This window comes from Heptranchias perlo, chromosome 2 (assembly GCF_035084215.1).
Source record: "Heptranchias perlo isolate sHepPer1 chromosome 2, sHepPer1.hap1, whole genome shotgun sequence".
NCBI lineage: Eukaryota > Metazoa > Chordata > Chondrichthyes > Hexanchiformes > Hexanchidae > Heptranchias > Heptranchias perlo.
The window spans coordinates 125,524,992-125,543,544 of NC_090326.1; the positions used below are offsets into that span (position 1 = coordinate 125,524,992).

The 18,553-nt window shown below is 41.2% G+C and overlaps 1 protein-coding gene across 1 annotated transcript in view; it reads left to right on the forward strand.

Moving 5' to 3' along the window:
- Window positions 1-18,553, forward strand: part of mrc1a (mannose receptor, C type 1a) — a 151,654-nt gene that overhangs the window by 96,031 nt on the left and 37,070 nt on the right. The window contains exons 16-21 of the mRNA XM_068007082.1: window positions 1,480-1,521; window positions 7,041-7,204; window positions 7,310-7,374; window positions 12,050-12,150; window positions 13,452-13,594; window positions 17,033-17,147. Of these exons, the coding sequence (XP_067863183.1) occupies window positions 1,480-1,521; window positions 7,041-7,204; window positions 7,310-7,374; window positions 12,050-12,150; window positions 13,452-13,594; window positions 17,033-17,147 (630 nt within the window). The remainder of the gene's footprint in view (window positions 1-1,479; window positions 1,522-7,040; window positions 7,205-7,309; window positions 7,375-12,049; window positions 12,151-13,451; window positions 13,595-17,032; window positions 17,148-18,553) is intronic.

Genomic DNA, 18,553 nt, shown 5'->3' on the forward strand with positions numbered 1-18,553 from the left:
CATGAGTGAAATAAATAATGTTTAACAATTTTCTATGGGGCATTCCATTTATAACAGTTATAGCTTCCCAGTTTCATGTTATTTTCTTTAAAAAAATTAAAATAAACTTAACTTTTAGTAGTGGAGTTTTGTTAGGGGTTGGAAATTGGTTTCTTTCCTGAGCAGAGTAAAATGAAATAGCACTTTGGTTGCCACGGTGACTGACGTGGAGATAATTCTTGTGTTTTACACTGTAATAGCTGTGTAAATGTCACTGTTTGTAGTATTGCTGCTACAGAAAGCTCAGTACTAGTTATTACTGACTTGCTATGGTTACAGCTGTTGCTTGTTACTGCCAAGTACCAGTAAGCAGCCATTTGAGGGTTTTTCCCAGCTACTGCATACAAGCTAACATTAAATATTCACACTGATGGTCAGCATTTGCTGATGAAAAACTGCGTGGATCAGGCCTGTGTCTCCTCAGCACCAGTCCTACTACAATTTAAAGTTAATCTGATCACTGCATAAATGAGGGAATCTTTGCTGGAACAAGAATTCCAGCTCATAATATTCAGAAGTCGGAATCATTTCAAGTAGCAGCAGGTCTTGGATCAGAGTGGCAGCGAGGGAAGGAGGGAGAAGGAAATTCATGGCTGTGAAGGGGAGAAGGAAAGGAGGGAAAGGGATAGCAATGAAGAGAAAAGGGAAATACAAATGTATGGCGATGAGGGAAGGGGGATATGGATGCCAGTGAAGGCGTTAGAAGCTAGGAGTGGCACTTAGGGATGGGGGAGGAAACTATAACTGATTTAATTGAACTGGGGGAGGGGAGGTGAAAAGCCAGCTTGGACTGGGAGAGGATGGAGTCTCAGCTTGATCTGAAGGGATTGGAAGAGAACAAGAGTGCTAGCTTCAACAGAGGAAGAAGTAGAGTGCCAACCTGAACAAGGGGAGAGGAGGGGAGGGGGGAGAGCATCAGCATGAGTAGAGAGATGGAAAAGCAGTACCAGCTTGAACTGAGGTGAAGATGGTGAAGAGTCCTAGAGGGGGCAGAGGGAGGAGATTGCCAGCTTAATTTATTTGGGAAAGGCAGAAAAGTACAAGTATGAATTGGGAGGGTCAGAGGAGAGAGTATCTATGAAAGGGTGGTAGTTGTTTGGTAAGCTTGTATAGTGTTTTAGTACAAATTTACAGCTAGACAATATTTAACAATAGACTGGATTCTCAACCAAATCTGATTATCTGAAACCTACAACAGAGTTTCGAGAATCCAAAGATTTTATAGATTACCTAGAGTTTGAACATGCACATACTAATTAATCCTAAAATCTACTGTTATTAACCACTAAATCTAACAAAACAACTATTAATGCTTCAACTCTCAGAAAATAAAAATGTTTCCAATACATTCCTAGAGAATTAACAGCCCTATTAGTTAATTGTTTTAGTTTTTCAATAGACTAGTTACTATCTGATAATAATGTATTTTTGGTTCCATAGGACAACTTGTAAAGCCAGAACCCACAAATAGAGCATTACTGGGTGAGTCAACATTTTAAAAAATGTCTTTCTGTGTTGTCATTTTATTGCCATTCCCCTCCCCCCCCGCCCAAATTCTCCTCCTTTTAGTCATGCCATTTATGTTAGTACGTGCACCTTGATTCATTTTCCAACAGATAGAAAGGCAGGTAAGGAGACCTTGAACTGTGACCAGGAGTACCTGAGGTAATGCATAATAGAATTCTGCTTTCTATTGGTTAAAGCACAGAACAGCAATCATGTTATATAATGCTGAGGTCGAGGGCAGAATTTTGACTTCGAGCCGGGAAGGGAACAGGGGGGGTGGGGGGGTAGATTTTTGGGTGCGAAACTCGGACGGGTCGCGATCAGCTGGCTGACGGGCAGGAAGGCCTGTAGCAGCAGGCCGCAGACGGGGATCAGAGGGAGGGAGGGATGGGCTGGGGAGGAGATCGGATGGCCGGGATGTGGAGATTGGAGGTCATTGGAGGTCGGGTGAAGAGGCAGAGGTAGGTGGGGATACACCATGGTGGGGGTGGGGGGTGGCCGATCATGGGGTTCCTGTCGGCCAGGTGAACTTGTTGGGCCTGGATGAAGCACATTTGCTCCTCCGGGCCCACAAGCAGTACAATAAAAGCACTCACCTCATGGATCCAGCCCTTCCCGCCTGCGTTCACCTAACGTGAATTGGAAGCGAAGGGAAACCTGAACAGGTGAGGTTAAATTCATTTTAATTTTCCAATACACAAAATATTAAGTACCTCAACTATTTCAATGAGGTACATTGCCCCTTTAAGTATTGGCCTGCTGGATTTAAGTGGGGGCTGGACTTCTTGGTGTCCACAAGCAGACAAACCTGCCTGGGTTAAACCCAAAAGTGGGCAAGTTGGAGCCGGGATGCAGTCCCACTCCAAAAAGCTATTATTTTAACTTCACACACGTCCCCAACCCACCTGTTCTTGGGGGTTAAATTTACTCCCCCAGTATCTATTTATTGTTCATTAAGCTGACAGGACTGTGGTGGTGATAGTCTTTCGTAGTGGATGATGATAACCTATTTTGGAAAGAGAATCATTCTTGATGATTTTTATGGTCAATATGAGAGCGACAGCTCTCCTGCACATTTCACAGGCCCGAACAACCTGTCTGGGATCAACAGACTGCTGTCGTTCATGGATGGAAAATTGTGCAGGCTCTGTTGCAGTCAAGTGATCCTCCCACCCGATTTTCCTGTGTGCATTCCACCCAAGTGATTATTTAATGTGCAAGCTTGAAAAAAGGAAATTCTTCCCCAAAGGTTAGAGGTGGAACTTGTAAAGTTGCTGAATGTTACAGTGGCAACACATCCAGGACACACATCCATATAGAAGGGTCGTAACAACTGCTATATACACTTTTAGCCTTATTGTCAGCTTGATCCCATGCTGTTTGCAAATATGCTCTATCAGACTACCAAATGCAGAGCTACTAGTGCATCATTTGACAACACATTACCCAGATAAGTGTCATCACATTACCCAGATAAGGGAACCGATTGGCAGCATTACCAACGATGGTTGGTATGATGTGGTGCATCATGGAGTTGACTGATATATTGCCTCTATTTTATTCAGGCTCATAATAAAATTGTAGTTGTTAGCAACTGAAAGAAAATGGTTAGAATGAGCTGAATATCCTTGTGGTGAGCATTTCTTGATCACAGCTAACTGAAAACGAATGCTCATATAGAACCTCTTCTGTGATCCATGTTGATGTTCGTAGCCTACACAGATTGAAGAGCTTTCCAAATATCTGGCAGTTTATGCAAACACGTTGGTTTTGGTCGGTGCCACAAACTCTGCTCACTTCCCATCAACTCCATCCTTGACCTTGGCCGTTCCCTCAGGCTGACCGTGACCATGCGAAACCTTAGCATCCTGATCAAAGCCCACATCCTATCCATTACAAAATCTGTTTGTTTCTATATCTGCAAGCTTGCCCATCTTCATTCCTACCTCAGCCCCTCTGCTACCGAAATCATTATCTATGTTTTTGTTACCTCTACATTCAATGGGGGAGAAATTCAATCTCCCTTCGCCCAGTTTTCGGGCATAAAAAGACGGAAAATCAGGCTGGGATCTCCTGCACCCAATTTGGACCTGAAGTTTGGTGGCCGCCATATTGGATTGGATGACTTTTAGTTGCCCGGGGCACCCACCTGAAAAAGGCATTGGGCTGATTGTTCATGCAAATCAGGGTTGTAAGTCCCCGGTTGCAAAATTGAGGTGCAAATGGGTGGAGCCTGGGCTCACCCCCTCTCAGAATCGCCTCCCTGCCTCTTGGAATTGCCTTCCCCTCCTCCCAGGATCTACCTGAGTGACACTGCTGGTGTTGCAGCTGGTCCATATTGGAACCCATGAGCTGCTTCTCGATGCCTGATTGATGCACAGAGCTCGCTGGTTCTGATGAGGCCTGGTGCCAAATTTGGCACGGGACTCCCGCCAGCATGGACTGGTGCGCGGAGCAAGTGCTTCATCGACTTGCCACCCGTTTCTGGCACATGTCTAATTTCTCATCCAATTTCTCTAATATCTTCCTCATTGCTCTCCCATCCTCCACCCTGCATAAAGTACAACTGATCCAAACCTCAGCTACCTGTGTTCTATCCTGCTAGCCCATCACTCCCATCCTTGCCAACTTACTTTGGCTCCCAGTCCCCCAACACATTATTTAAAATCCTCATCCATATCGGCAAACCCTTTCAAGGCCTCAGACCACCATATCTTTGCAACCTCCTCCAGCCTTAGATTCCCTCCCACACCCTCTGGTTTTTTGACTCAGGCCTTTTGTGTATCCTTCTCTCCCTTCATCCCACCATTGGTGGCCGAGCCTTTAGCTGCCTCTGCCCTACTCTCTGGAACTCCTATTCTAAACCCTTTCACCTCTCTACATCTCTCTCCACCTTTAAAGCCCTCCTCAAAAATCTTTTTGACCAAGCTTTCAGTCACCCCTCCTAATCTTTCACTTCATGACTTTACGTCTGTTCCTTTATCAATTTTTTCTTCTTCCTCCCTCCTTTATAAAGTGCCTTGCAAAGCTTTCTATATTGAAGGTGCCATATTAGTGCAAGTTGTTGTAGTTGTGGTTATGTTGTTGTCTGAATGCTTCTCCATGCATGTCTCGTTAATCTGCTGAGCAATGAAAATATGTTTGTATTGCTGTGATTTCCTTTCGAGCCACATTGTGCCTCTGGGAAGATTGAGTCAGTGTCATTTTCAAACAACCATTGGGAATTTCTCTCGCACACTTTTCCTGGCTAATAAAGAGGCCAAATTCCACAATGGTTGCTGCAATTGCTCTTCCTTACATTTTTCCTGTAAAGTCTACTTTTAATTTGAAGTTACTTCATTCAAATTATATGATAATTCAGTTTTTTTTGTGCTAAATTCCTACTTTGTTGTGTTACTTATATCTATCGCTTAATTTGCATTATTGGATAATTCAGACTTTTAGCACAAAAAACGACTTTGAATTATCCCAAGTTGGCTGTAAATAGTAACAATTGGCACATTCTTTAGGCCTTGTCAGATTCTGCTATCTCGCCAGATAGTTTTAAAGAGCCTGTGCAGCAGGTGCACAGCTAAACTTGTGAAACTCTGTAGAGAGTTGGAGCTTTACTGAGCTTCATTGCTTTGATGGCTTTACAAACCTTGACGATTGTGAGTATTGCTCCATGTTATAATGTGTGTCTACAATGTAACTCTGTCAAGGGCTTCATCCATTGTGATGGGCGGTCCATTCAGTACTTCTTCAAAGTGCTCGGGCCATCACTGTATGATCTCAGCCTTGCCAGTGACAAGCATAGCACCATCTCCAGAGGTACAGTATCGGTACACTTAGGGATACCTCTTAGCACAACATAGAAGCACTTTGTGCTATTCTGGTGTTGAATTCATCAGCTTTTTGTCCCATCGATGATCCTTCATTTGCTTGACCCAAGCACTAATGTTTTTGTGGTGCACTTTCTTTGCAGCAGAGTAGGGATCAGAGCGTAGGCTGCTATCTTTGTGTTCTCTGGCCTGGATTTTAACTGCCAACGGGTTTCCAGCAAACTGGCTGGCGAGTTATTTTCCCGCCCGCCTGTGGCAAAATGAGACCTAGCCGATTTTATGGCCGGGCCTCATTTAAATCCTGCCAGCAGGGAAGTGGTGGAAAATCACGTGGCCCTGAGGCTGACCTTCGACACCAAGTAGGTGGCGGGATCAACTTTGGGGCCCGTCTCGCAGGGGTCTCGCTTGCAGGATCCGGGTGGGAGTGTCTACAGCAGGGGAGGCCTAAACTTTCCTTCTGGACACTATGCAATGTCTCCCACTCACTCACAGCATCATCTGTAGGTGCAGCATTAGAGACAAGCTCTATGATGATAGATAAAAGCAAAATACTGCAGATAATGGAAACCTGAAATAAAAACAGAAAATGCTGGAAATACTCAGCAGGTCAGGCAGCATCTGTGGAGAAAGAAACAGAGTTAAAGGGAAGAAGTTAAAGATATAACAGTTTTTAAGCAAGTACAGAGCCAGGGGGGTGGCAGGAGAGGAGACAATAACAAAAGGGAAGGTCTGTGATAGGGTGGAGGGTAGGAGTGATTAAATGACAAAAGGGATGATGGTGCAAGGCAAAGGGGGTGGTAACGGGGCAAATAAAGAAATAAAAGATGGGTCTAGAGGAGATGTAGATGGCAACAGAAGAACCATTACGAGCACCTGCCGTTTGAAAAATGGGATTAGTGGTTGAGTCCGGATATTGTAAAATGCCTAATCGAAAGATGAGGAGCTGTTCCTTGATCTACCGTTGAGCTTCATTGGAACAGTGTCGGAGGCCGAGGACGGAGAGGTCAGACCTGGGGGTGCATACTCAAAAATCTTAGAAGGTGGCAGGGCAAGTTGATTAGGCGATTAAGAAAGCATCTGGCTTTCTAAATAGGGGCATTGAAAGAAAAATAAGGAAGTCATGCTAAACCTTTACAAATCACTGGTTAGGCCTCGGCTGGAGCTCAGCATTGTGTACAATTCTGGGCACGATGCTTTAGGAAGGATGTCAGGGCCTTGGAGAGGGTACAGAGAAGGTTTACCAGGATGATACCAGGGGTGAGGGACTTCAGTTATATGGAGAGATTGGAGAAGCTGGGATTGTTCTCCTTAGAGAAGAGGAGGTTAAGGGGAGACCTTATAGAGGTATTCAAAATAATGAGGGATTTTAATAGAGCAAGAAATTGAGTCAAAGATGCTTATCATGATGTACTTGAAGGTTATGCAAAATAGTTTTGATTGTGTCAATTTGGATTTTAATCTTAAAAATGACAAAGAAGAGAAGGACTGCCACAGGTAGCACAGTGGAGATAATATCAGGACACTAATGAAAAACAGAATGATAATTTTAATACATTCAGGATTCTTTATTATCTGCTGTCTGAATGTTTTCCTTTGTCAATAGTGTTTCTGAAATCCTTAAGTTATGTAAATGTATGCATATTTGAATTAATATCTTTTTTGAATGGTGAACAGAGCCTGTAGTAACAGAAGATGGCTGGATAGTACATGAAAGTTCTCAGTATTACATTAACAAAGATCCAATGCCATGGGATGAAGCAAGGGCATTCTGCAAGAAGGGATTTGGAGATCTTACTATCATTAACAGTGATTCTGAAAGAAGATTTTTGTGGAAAGTGGTAATGCAGATTTTCTTTTGGAAATACTCCTCTTTGAATCATTGGTTAGCTTTGTCCTTTTAATTATGTTGTATACCTTGGAATTAACCTCAAGTTTCATTGCAGATTTCGAAAAATGCCAACAATCAATATTTTATTGGCTTGCTTGTGGGTCTTGACAAAAGCTTTAAGTAAGTAAATGTTCAGATCATATTTTCTGCCTTTACCCTTACAATTCATTCTATCAATTTAGAGCCTTTAGCTCCCCTCATCACTTAGTGGGTAGATGCACTGCCTGCTATGATACTAAGCCAAACAGAATGGAAGACTCAATGTCCAATTCCTGGTCTGAGCTGAATCAGATTTTCATTGATATAGAGATCAGAATTTCTCTGTGGTGGCAGTGATAAAGAACCTTATCCATGTAGTCCAGTAGAACCACTATGGAAGTGGGGAATTTGTTGGGCGAAATAATACCATCTAAATCCACCTCCACAATCAACCACTTCAGCCACTAACTTGGGCCTCAGTGATGTCTCCCTACTCATGGCTCTTGAAGATGGTAATTGCAACTAAGCTGGAAGTTGGGGTACTACAGTTGGCCTCAGTGTTCCTGAGCTATGGAGGGAATTTAAAATCAGTGGCGTTCGCACTCCTTATCGCTATCCAGTGACTAAGCTGCTATGGCCTGCTCCGCCATTCAAAATGATGATGGCTGATCGTCTGACTCAGTACCCTGTTCCCGCTTTTTCCCCATATCCCTTGATCCCTTTAGCATTAAGAAATATATCTATCTCCTTCTTGAATACATCTAATGACTTGGCCTCCACTGCCTTCTGTGGTAGAGAATTCCACAGGTTCACCACCCTCTGAGTGAAGAAATTTCTCCTCATCTCAGTTCTAAATGGCATACCCCATATCCTGAGGCTGTGACCCCTGGTTCTGGACTCCCCAGCCATCGGGAACATCCTCCCTGCATCTAGTCTGTCTAGTCCTGTTAGAATTTTATATGTTTCGATGAGATCACCTCTCATTCTTCTAAACTCTAGTGAATATAGGCCTAGTCGACCCAATCTCTCCTCATTCGTCAGTCCTCCCATCAGTTTGGTAAACCTTCGTTGCACTCCCTCCATGGCAAGGACATTGTTCCTCAGATAAGGAGACCAAAACTGCACACAATACTCCAGATGTGGTCTCACCAAGGCCCCATACAACTGCAGTAAGACATCTCCACTCCTGTACTCAAATCCTCTTGCAATGAAGGCCAAAATACCATTCGCCTTCCTAACTGCTTGCTGCACCTGAATGCTCGCTTTCAGCGACTGGTGTACAAGGACACCCAGGTCTCGTTGCACCTCCCCTTTTCCCAATCTATCACCATTCAGATAATAATCTGCCTTCCAGTTTTTACAACCAAAGTGGATAACCTCACATATATCCACATTATACTGCATCTGCCATGTTCTTGCCCACTCACCCAACTTGTCTAAATCACACTGGAGCCTCTTTGCATCCTCCTCACAACTCACATTCCACCCCAGCTTTGTGTCGTCTGCAAACTTGGAAATGTTACATTTAATTCCCTCATCCAAATCATTGATATATTTGTGAATAGCTGGGGCCCAAGCACTAATCCCTGCGGTATACCCCACTAGTCACTGCCTGCCACCCGGAAAAAGACCCGTTTATTCCTATTCTCTGTTTCCTGTCTGTCAACCAATTCTCAATCCATGCCAGTATATTCCCCCCAATCCCATGTGCTTTAATTTTGCACACTAACCTTATCAAAAGCCTTCCGAAAATCCAAGTACACCACATTCACTGGTTCTCCCCTATCTATTCTACTAGTTACATCCTCAAAAAACTCCAGTAGATTTGTTAAGCATGATTTCCCTTTCATAAACCCATGCTGACTTTGTCCACTCCCGTTAATGCCTTCGAAGTGTTCTGTTATCACATCTTTTATAATAGACTCGACTACTGATGCTAGGCTAACTGGTCTGTAATTCCCTGTTTTATCTCTCCCTCCTTTTTTAAATAGTGAGGTTACATTTGCCACCCTCCAATCTGTAGGAACTGTTCCAGAGTCTATAGAATTTTGGAAGATGATCACCAATGCATCCAATATTTTCAGGACCACTTCCTTTAGTACTCTGGGATGTAGTTTATCAGGCCCTGGGGATTTGTCAGCCTTTAGCCCCATTAATTTCCCTAGCACTTTTTTTACTAATACTGGTTTCCTTCAGTTCCTCCCTCTCACTCGACCCTTGGCTCCCTAACATTTCTGGGAGGTTATTTGTGTCCTCCTTTGTGAAGACAGAACCAAAGTATGTGTTTAATTGTTCTGCCATTTCTTTGTTCCCCATTATAATTTCCCCTATTTCTGACTGTAAGCGGCCTACATTTGTCTTCACTAATCTTTTTCTCTTGACATATTTATAGAAGCTTTTACAGTCAGTTTTTATGTTCTCTGCTAGTTTACTCTAACACTCTATTTTCCCCCCTCTGTCTCTGTGCTCAAAGACCCAAGTTAAATACTCATTTTACATCTCCATCATCCATTCCTGTCATCATTTTAAAAATCTGGATCACAGCTCCTCTGAATAAAGAAGTAATTATGAATTTACACTGTTGTTAGGCCACAGCTGGAGTACTGTGTGCAGTTTTGGGCTCCTCACATTAAAGTTAGGTAAAATAGGTTTACCAGGATGATGCCAGGGATGGGGAATGATAGTTATGAAGAGAGACTTCAGATATTGGACTATTTCCACTAGAGCAAAGAAGGCTAAGAGGAGATTTAATAGAATGTTTTTATAATGTTGAAGAATTTTGATAGTGAATAGGGAAAAACTGTTTCTTCTAGTTGGGGGAGTCAATGACGAGGGTTATTGATTTAAAATTATCACTTAGATAGTGAGGAGAGAAGTTAAGAGAAATTTCTTTGCCCAGAGGGTATGGAATGCTTTGCCACATAGAATGGTTGAGGCAGAGACGATTGCATCTTTTAATGAAAACTTGGATAAATATTTGAAATGAAGGTAGATACAGGGCTATGGAGAGAGATCAGGACAGTAGGATTCATTTTGGATTACTTGAGTAAAAAGCCAGAACAGACACAATGGACTGAATGGCCTCCTTCTGTTTTTTTTCTCAATCTTCTTTTCTCAAATGAAAACAAGTGTAGTTCTGTGAGTCTCTCTTCATAACTTAGAGCACTGAGTCTCAGAATCAACCTTATTTCTTACCTCTGAACTCTTTCCAATGCACCAGTGCGTGTTTGAAGGCAGTGTGCCTAAAATTGCGGATGATATTCCAAATGTGGGCTTTACCAGTTTAGAATAATTTATAAGAACATAAGAACATAAGAAATAGGAGCAGGAGTAGGCCAATCAGCCCCTTGAGCCTGCTCCGCCATTCAATAAGATCATGGCTGATCTGATCCTAACCTCAAATCTAAATTCATGTCCAATTTCCTGCCCGCTCCCCGTAACCCCTAATTCCCTTTACTTCTAGGAAACTGTCTATTTCTGTTTTAAATTTATTTAATGATGTAGCTTCCACAGCTTCCTGGGGCAGCAAATTCCACAGACCTACTACCCTCTGAGTGAAGAAGTTTCTCCTCATCTCAGTTTTGAAAGAGCAGCCCCTTATTCTAAGATTATGCCCCCTAGTTCTAGTTTCACCCATCCTTGGGAACATCCTCACCGCATCCACCCGATCAAGCCCCTTCACAATCTTATATGTTTCAATAAGATCGCCTCTCATTCTTCTGAACTCCAATGAGTGGAGTCCCAATCTACTCAACCTCTCCTCATATGTCCACCCCCTCATCCCCGGGATTAACCGAGTGAACCTTCTTTGTCCTGCCTCGAGAGCAAGTATGTCTTTTCTTAAGTATGGACACCAAAACTGTATGCAGTATTCCAGGTGCGGTCTCACCAATACCTTATATAACTGCAGCAATACCTCCCTGTTTTTATATTCTATCCCCCTCGCAATAAAAGCCAACATTCCGTTGGTCTTCTTGATCACCTGCATACTAACTTTTTGATTTTCTTGCAATAGGACCCCCAGATCCCTTTGTACTGCAGTACTTTCCAGTTTCTCGCCATTAAGATAATAACTTGCTCTCTGAAATTTCCTGCCAAAGTGCATAACCTCACATAATTTTTGACATCTACCATTGCTTGTACTGCACATTGAGGAAGATTAAACATAAGTCACCAAAGTGTTTCAGTTATGACAAAAATACAGCTAAAAGTTGAAACAAAAAGCACGAATGTTTAAAAGTTTAAAAATTCGACTCTCCTATCTCACTGTGCATTTACCAAAAGCTCCTTGGTCAAGTGAGGAATGGACATGTTTCATTTGATTTTATTTAATCCTGCTCTTTCGTGCTTTAAAGTTACTTCAACTTACTACCTTGGCTCTTGACCAACAAATTCACTGAATTACAGTGTTACTGCAGGATCCAGGTGTGCTTTTATGATAACTCTCAAATGGTTTGCTGCTACTGACTTTGAAAAATCAAACACAAGTCAAGGTTAGCACAGTGTACCCCATAAAGGCATTACACTAGAATAGAAGTCAAACCTGACATTGCAATTGTCAATCACAGGATATCACCAGTTGGATTCTTGACCTATTTTAGGCCATAACCATGGTTATAAAGATCGAGGGAGCTGACTTTTTCAGCAGTGGGATGAAATACGCTGGGTTTCTATTTGACCTTATCTCAATAGGAGGGTTAAAGAGAGTGGAGCTTTGTTTAGAAGAATTTAATTACAGCACTGCAAAATAGGATGATGTAAACTACTTATATTTTCTGTTCTAGTGAGACTAATGTTTTTTGTATTGTTTTCTCAGATGGATAGACAATAGTCCACTGGATTATGTTGCCTGGGAGCCACACGAACCTAATTTTGCAAATAATGATGAAAACTGTGTCACCATGTACACTTCCAGGGGTAAGAAAACTCTGGCTCTGATTTTGGTCTTCGCCATACATCGGGCGGGTGGTAGGTGAAGTGATCATAACATCAGCGAGAGGGCCAAGCCATTTTGATGGTGAGGCCTCTTTTAAATTCAATTGGCGAACTGCCTGTGTTTCGAACGCTGATAGGCAGTTTGCCATTTTGGGAGGCGGGAAAGACAGAGCACCCACAGAGCATAGGCTTGCTGCAAAGGGCTAAAGGGGAGGGCTGGGCCAATCAGGATATATGGGGGTGGGGGGGGCAACAGAAAGGAGTGATGATGGGGCAGAGGATTATTAACAAAGAGCAGGGAGAGCATTGAAAGTCATCCTGAAGCCAAAAAACTGCTAAATAAAATATTTTTGTTCTTGCCAGACTGGCTTCCAGTGATCCCTTTAAGTGATGTTGGTTCTGCCTGTTTCCCACTCTGTGTAGTGGGTGGGTTTACCCCTGGGCAGACCCCGTGCAAAAGACACCAAAGTGGCATTGAGGTCCTGACTGTGCCATAGGACTGTAATTTCCACAACTTAATGAAGTTCCCGTCTGTTTTGGGCAGGAGTGAGGCCTGGTTGATAATAGCTGCGGGCGGGACTTGGGCGGGAAGTAATTTTTTGTAATTGTAGTCTAACTATATGCCATAAACAGGCCAGTAGAGAGACCACAATCAGGGCCACTAACTTTAACTTCAAACAGGTTAACTAATTAGTTCTTATTTGAAATGTTGTTGTTATTTAAAATGCAAATATCTTCCTGCAGCAACTTATCACATTGGCAGAATAAACAAAAGATTCCATGGCACTTTTTAAAAAATGATCCGGGGGGTTCTCCCGGTGTTCTGGCCAACATTCCTCCCTCTACCAAAACAGATTTACTGCTCATTCATCTTATTGTTGTTTGAAGGATCTTGCGATGCATAAATTGGTTACTCCATTTACCTACAAAAATAAGAGCGACTACACTTCAAAACGTAAATCATTGGCTGTGCAATTCTTTGACACGTGCTGAGGATGTGAAGGGGGATATATAAATTAAATTCTTTCTTTCTTTGCCTTCTGTGTTGACTCTGTCAGCAAACATTTCACTTGTGAATCATGGCAACTTTGAGCAGAAAACAGTTTAACAGTGGTCTTCGCCACCATGAGTGGGAGGAGACTTTAGAAATATATTATCATATCTCGCTTTAACATGCCAGTCCAAAAATGTTACTAAATTAAATCTACCATGCAAACTTGTTGATGGAAGTATACTTTTGTCTTAAGAATAATTTGTATCTTTATTTTGTTTCGTTTTACAAGGATTCTGGAATGACATAAGTTGTGGCCGTTCATTCCCTTTTATATGTGAAAGAAGTAACAGTTCAATTAATGCAACATATGCTCCCACTGAAGCACCTGGGCCGGGAGGATGTCCACATGACTGGATTCCATTTGGAAAGAAGGTATGTGTTTTCACAAATTTAAACATTTAAAAAGTGATTAGGTAGGTCTCTGATGAAATGCTCTTGGCTGCAGCGGTTCAAGAAGGCGGCTCACCACCACCTTCGCAAGGGAAATTAGGGATGAGCAATAAACGCTGGCCTTGCCAGTGACACCTATATCCCAGGAGTGAATTTTAAAAGGTACAAAAAGTTACAGCAAGTCAGTTGTTGGGGAAGATTCTAGCAGTGAGAGTCTGCTAATTCTTCAGTGCAGTTTGCAAGTACCCTCATTGATCTAAGTTCTGGTTTTCTGAGGCTCCATTCACAACTGACTGAGAGAGCACGTGGGTCATGAGATTTAATGTGTAAGCCCGCTGCGTTTTGCGGTGAAGACAAATGGCAGGGAAAGGAAGGTTGTGTTAATGGCCAATGCCAGTGCCAGCTTCATTATAAGATGTAAATGATGTAATCAGATCCCACACATTCATCAGGTGAGCTCTGTCCTCAGTACTTCCCTCATATGTATAAACTGTTGACTGGTCTAGGAACATAGAAATAGAAGTAGGCCATGCAGCCCCTTGAGTCTGTTCTGCCATTCTTTAGATTGTGGTATCATGAATATGAAATTTGTACCAATCAGATGCAAGAGTGACACAGAACTTTACATATACACATATGTGATGCCCAAAATGTAACACCAGAAGTGTAACAGACAAAATGCATGCTAGATATTTCTGACACTGTTTTCGTCATGCTCCCGGGGTTTCTATGGCTCTTCCTCCAAAGTTACAGCAGATCCACGGGAAAATCCCGACAGAAATTCACCCACACAGAATGACTTTAAGGACTCTAAATATACTGCTATCAGAAGTATTAATGCGAGTTAGTTGTTAAATGTATTCAGGCATTAGAATCATAGAAACTTACAGCACAGAAGGAGGCCATTTGGCCCATCGTGTCTATGCCAGCCGAAAAAGAGCTTTCCAGCTCTTGGTCCGTAGCCCTGTAGGTTACGGCACTTCAAGTGCATATCCAAGTACTTGTTAAATGAGTTGAGGGTTTCTGCCTCCACCTCCCTCTCAGACAGTGAGTTCCAGACCCCCACCACCCTCTGAGTGAAAAAATTTCTCCTCAACTCTCCTCTAATCCTTCCATCAATTTCTTTAAATCCATGCCCACTGGTTATTGACCTCTTTGCTAAGGAAAATAGGTCCTTCCTATCCAGTCTACTAACAAAGCATTTCATCACTTCTGCAATTATCTAAATTATATTTTACTGCAATTATTTCAATGGTTGCAGAATTGATGGAGTATATACAAAAATAAGGCTTATACTGAAATTAGTGACTATTTCGAAAGGGAATAGAGTTCACTGTTATATAAGGCATAGAGGTGTTGATCAGACTGTATAATCAAGCTATAAGTTTCTGATTGTAATTGCTTAAATATTTGTTTTCAGACTATACACGTGCAATAATAATGCTAGCAGTCACATAGATCCATTATAATATGCTGTGAAAAATATATTCAATTTTTTAACTTATGGTTTGTGCTGCTAGAAGCAGCATGTAAGGGGTTAACACCCAAGGTCATACAAGGCACCTTATCAGCAAAAAACTAACAGCTCAGAACAGATGTCTCATCCTCAAGGTCAAAGTTTGTTTTGGCCTCTATAATGATGGCTTGAAGTGTCAGTTAACTTAGGGTGGCATCACTTGCAGTCCCAAACATCTTACACTATTATCAAAGATGGTCCACATTGTTCCTCAAGAGTGTTTTGGGATAACTTATGGTGTCATTCTATTCCATTTGCACATCATGGTACACAGCCAATTAGACTATAAGAAACTTACTCGTCACATATCAAAGGATAGGCCCTGCTTGAGTAGTAACCTTGATTTACAACTGTTTTTGAGGCATTTGATAAGAGGGCAGGGCCCTTGATTGGCTGGGCTCTCTGTGAGTGACAGCTCAATGGACAATGACCTCACTGTACCAATTTACATTAGCTGTTCTCAAGCAGAGAAAGCAGTGATTGTCCATAAGGTCACAGTCAAGAGTTGCAAAGCTATTTAGTTTTTAAGTTAGTGCCAGATTGGCCAGGGAGGCAGGTCAATCTGAGTTTACAGTAGGGTGCACTTCTGTTTAAAAGTTCACGTTTAGAGAGAAAGCAAGTGGCATCGTTGTTTTCTATATTGAGGCATGTAGAGGGAAATACATATCTCACTTTATTAAACTCCATACTGTTCATTCACTTATCTTATGTAAATAAAATCACTTATTAGTTCAAAGCCTGTGTCTTGAGATGGTAAGTGGTTTTGTTGAATCTGCCATTCAGAGATTGAGGAAAATTATGTGGCAGCACTTGATATATTCCAATCGCCAGTGTACAGAGTAAGAATTCTTTGTTACAATCCCTGGGTCATGCTATCATTTACCTAGATATTGGACAGGATAGGGTCCACTCCAGAGTATAGGAAATGCAAAGGTTGCTTATGTGGCAAATACCTGAGAAAATATCTGGAATAATAAATCAACAGAGTGACATATGCTCTCGATCACTTCGTCAATGGTTAGGTGACATATTTGCCCTGCCGTCTTTAAAGGCGTTGTCTCTGTATGTAGTGAGTAAAATCAGAGGACAATAACAATACTATTGCACTTTGAGTACTGCCTTTTAACCCTTAAACTGTTGATGGGTCCAGAGAAATTCTAACCTGCCCGGCCAATCAGATTTTTTGCCAAACACACTATAAAAGCTGAAACAACCACAAAACTTGCAGTGATAAAGCTACTCAAATGTCTTTAGATTTACAACTGTAATACTAACCCAACGCTACAAAAAGAAACATTTTAAACAAGTTAAACAGTTAAATCAATAATTTTACAGGAGTGTAACTCTGTGGTAGTGTTCTACTGTCTACTCCATATGCATCAGGAAAAACAAATCTTTATATACGCATGCTTACATGACATCTAAATGCTGGTTAAATGCCTTATTAGCAAAGATCAAATGGGACAGTCAGTTTTTTACTAATACCAAAACCTTTCAAATTAAAATTGATAAGTTTGTTTCCTGCCAGTTCGTTATATTACAGCCAGTATGAAGCTGATGTGTTGAGCTGATCTCCTCAAGTTGGTCTCACACCATAAGCCATAATTTGAAGTGCTATCAGATTAGTGACTTCAATCCCTAATTATAATACATTTTTTTTGTTACTATAATGTAAAAATTAAATTGCACTGACAAAAAATTGCAGTATAACAGGGTAATACAATTATTTTGCAAGTAGCAAAGAATCCATGGATGTAGATGGATTGTTTTAGAATCGTCCATTTCTAGACTCAATTTTCTGATCTTTAATTTGCAATCAATTGTCTCATAAGAGCAGCTTCAGGATATATGCTTCTAAATTTTATATACTGTAATTATTTGGCATTTTTTATATTCTTTCTCAGTGTTTCACATTTTATGGTGAAGATGAAGTGCAGCAATTGACTTGGAAAGATGCAAGAAGGATTTGCATAGAAAAAGGAGGAAACCTGGCATCGATTCAAAATGCTAAAGAACAAGGTACGGAAGAATGGGCAATAATAGAATAAGACTGGAGTGTCCCTCTACTCATGGAATTGCTTTTAATTGGTTTGCTTTCATTATGGAGACACTTTCTCTCCTTGTTCTAAATAAGGTGTATCTTGTCTCCCAGAAGCAGGAGATATTGTGGCAATGGACACCAACCAGTGTGCAAATGATAGCCTGGGTACTAAATTGGACAGATTGTTTATTATCTATTCTTCAATATTAATAAATCAGTGCTTCAATTTAACCCCAGATGAAGTTTGGTCCATATTTATGAAGCAATAAATAGCTTAGACCAATGGGAGCGATAAGATCAAATTGATCTTCATATGAGGCAAAGTAATCGACTTCGTCTGGGGTTAAGTACATTAACATTTTCCACTTTAATTCTGTCAGGCACTAAAATTGTGCAATGAGCAATAAATAGCGCATGGACACTGAATGAATTCATCTGAAATTCCTTGTTCTGCTATTTTAGCAAAAACATTAACCCATTAAAGTAAATGAACTATTACTTCAGCTAAAATAGTATAGATAGAAATTTTAGATAAATGTGATAAGTATTCTGTTTGTACATTAATATCCCACAATGTGATTTTGGAGCCTCGGTTTTTTATTAGGAAATACATCTATTTTGATTTCTTTTGATGTATTACATTTTTAAAAATCATCTTCATATCGGGATGGGGGGGTAATTGATTTCAATGGGATGAAAATCAGGTGGGTTCTACAATGGGTGGGCGATCCGCATGGCCAGATTACTGCCCAGTCGGTGAAAGTGAAAATTACCATTATTATTTTTCATAAAGAAATGCAACTTATCAGGAGTACCATCCCTACATCGTCTGCATTGCAATTACACACAATCTGTTTTATCATGGTGTTCTACAATACCTTATTGATTGGTTTTCTACCAGTTCTATTAGCTCACACTTAATTATACTTTGTCAAATATAGAGTATAAGTTGGTTCTTTGCTTCTTTTTACCTCTTGGAAGAATATATGCCTCACAGTACTTTTTCAAAAGGCGGTGTTACATAGGAGGCGTGTTAATAAAATTAAGATAAAATAAAGTATTAAAGGGAATATGATGGCATGGTTAGGAAGTTGGTTAAAAGACACAAGTCAAAGAATGGCGGATAATGAGTTCCATTAGCTATGTGGAGAATTGTGATAAAATTATGATAGTTTTGATAACGTTACCAGGGAAAAACTGTTTCCACTGGTCAGTGTGTGAATAACTAGAGGGCATAACTTTCAGTGGTCAGTGAATTGGCAACTTGAGGGCATAAATTCATGGTTATCATCAAAAGCAATAGGGGAGAGGTTAGGAGGATTTTTTTATGCATAGGGTTGTAAGGTCAGGGAATATCAGTCTACTCTCAATCATCAGCAAAGTG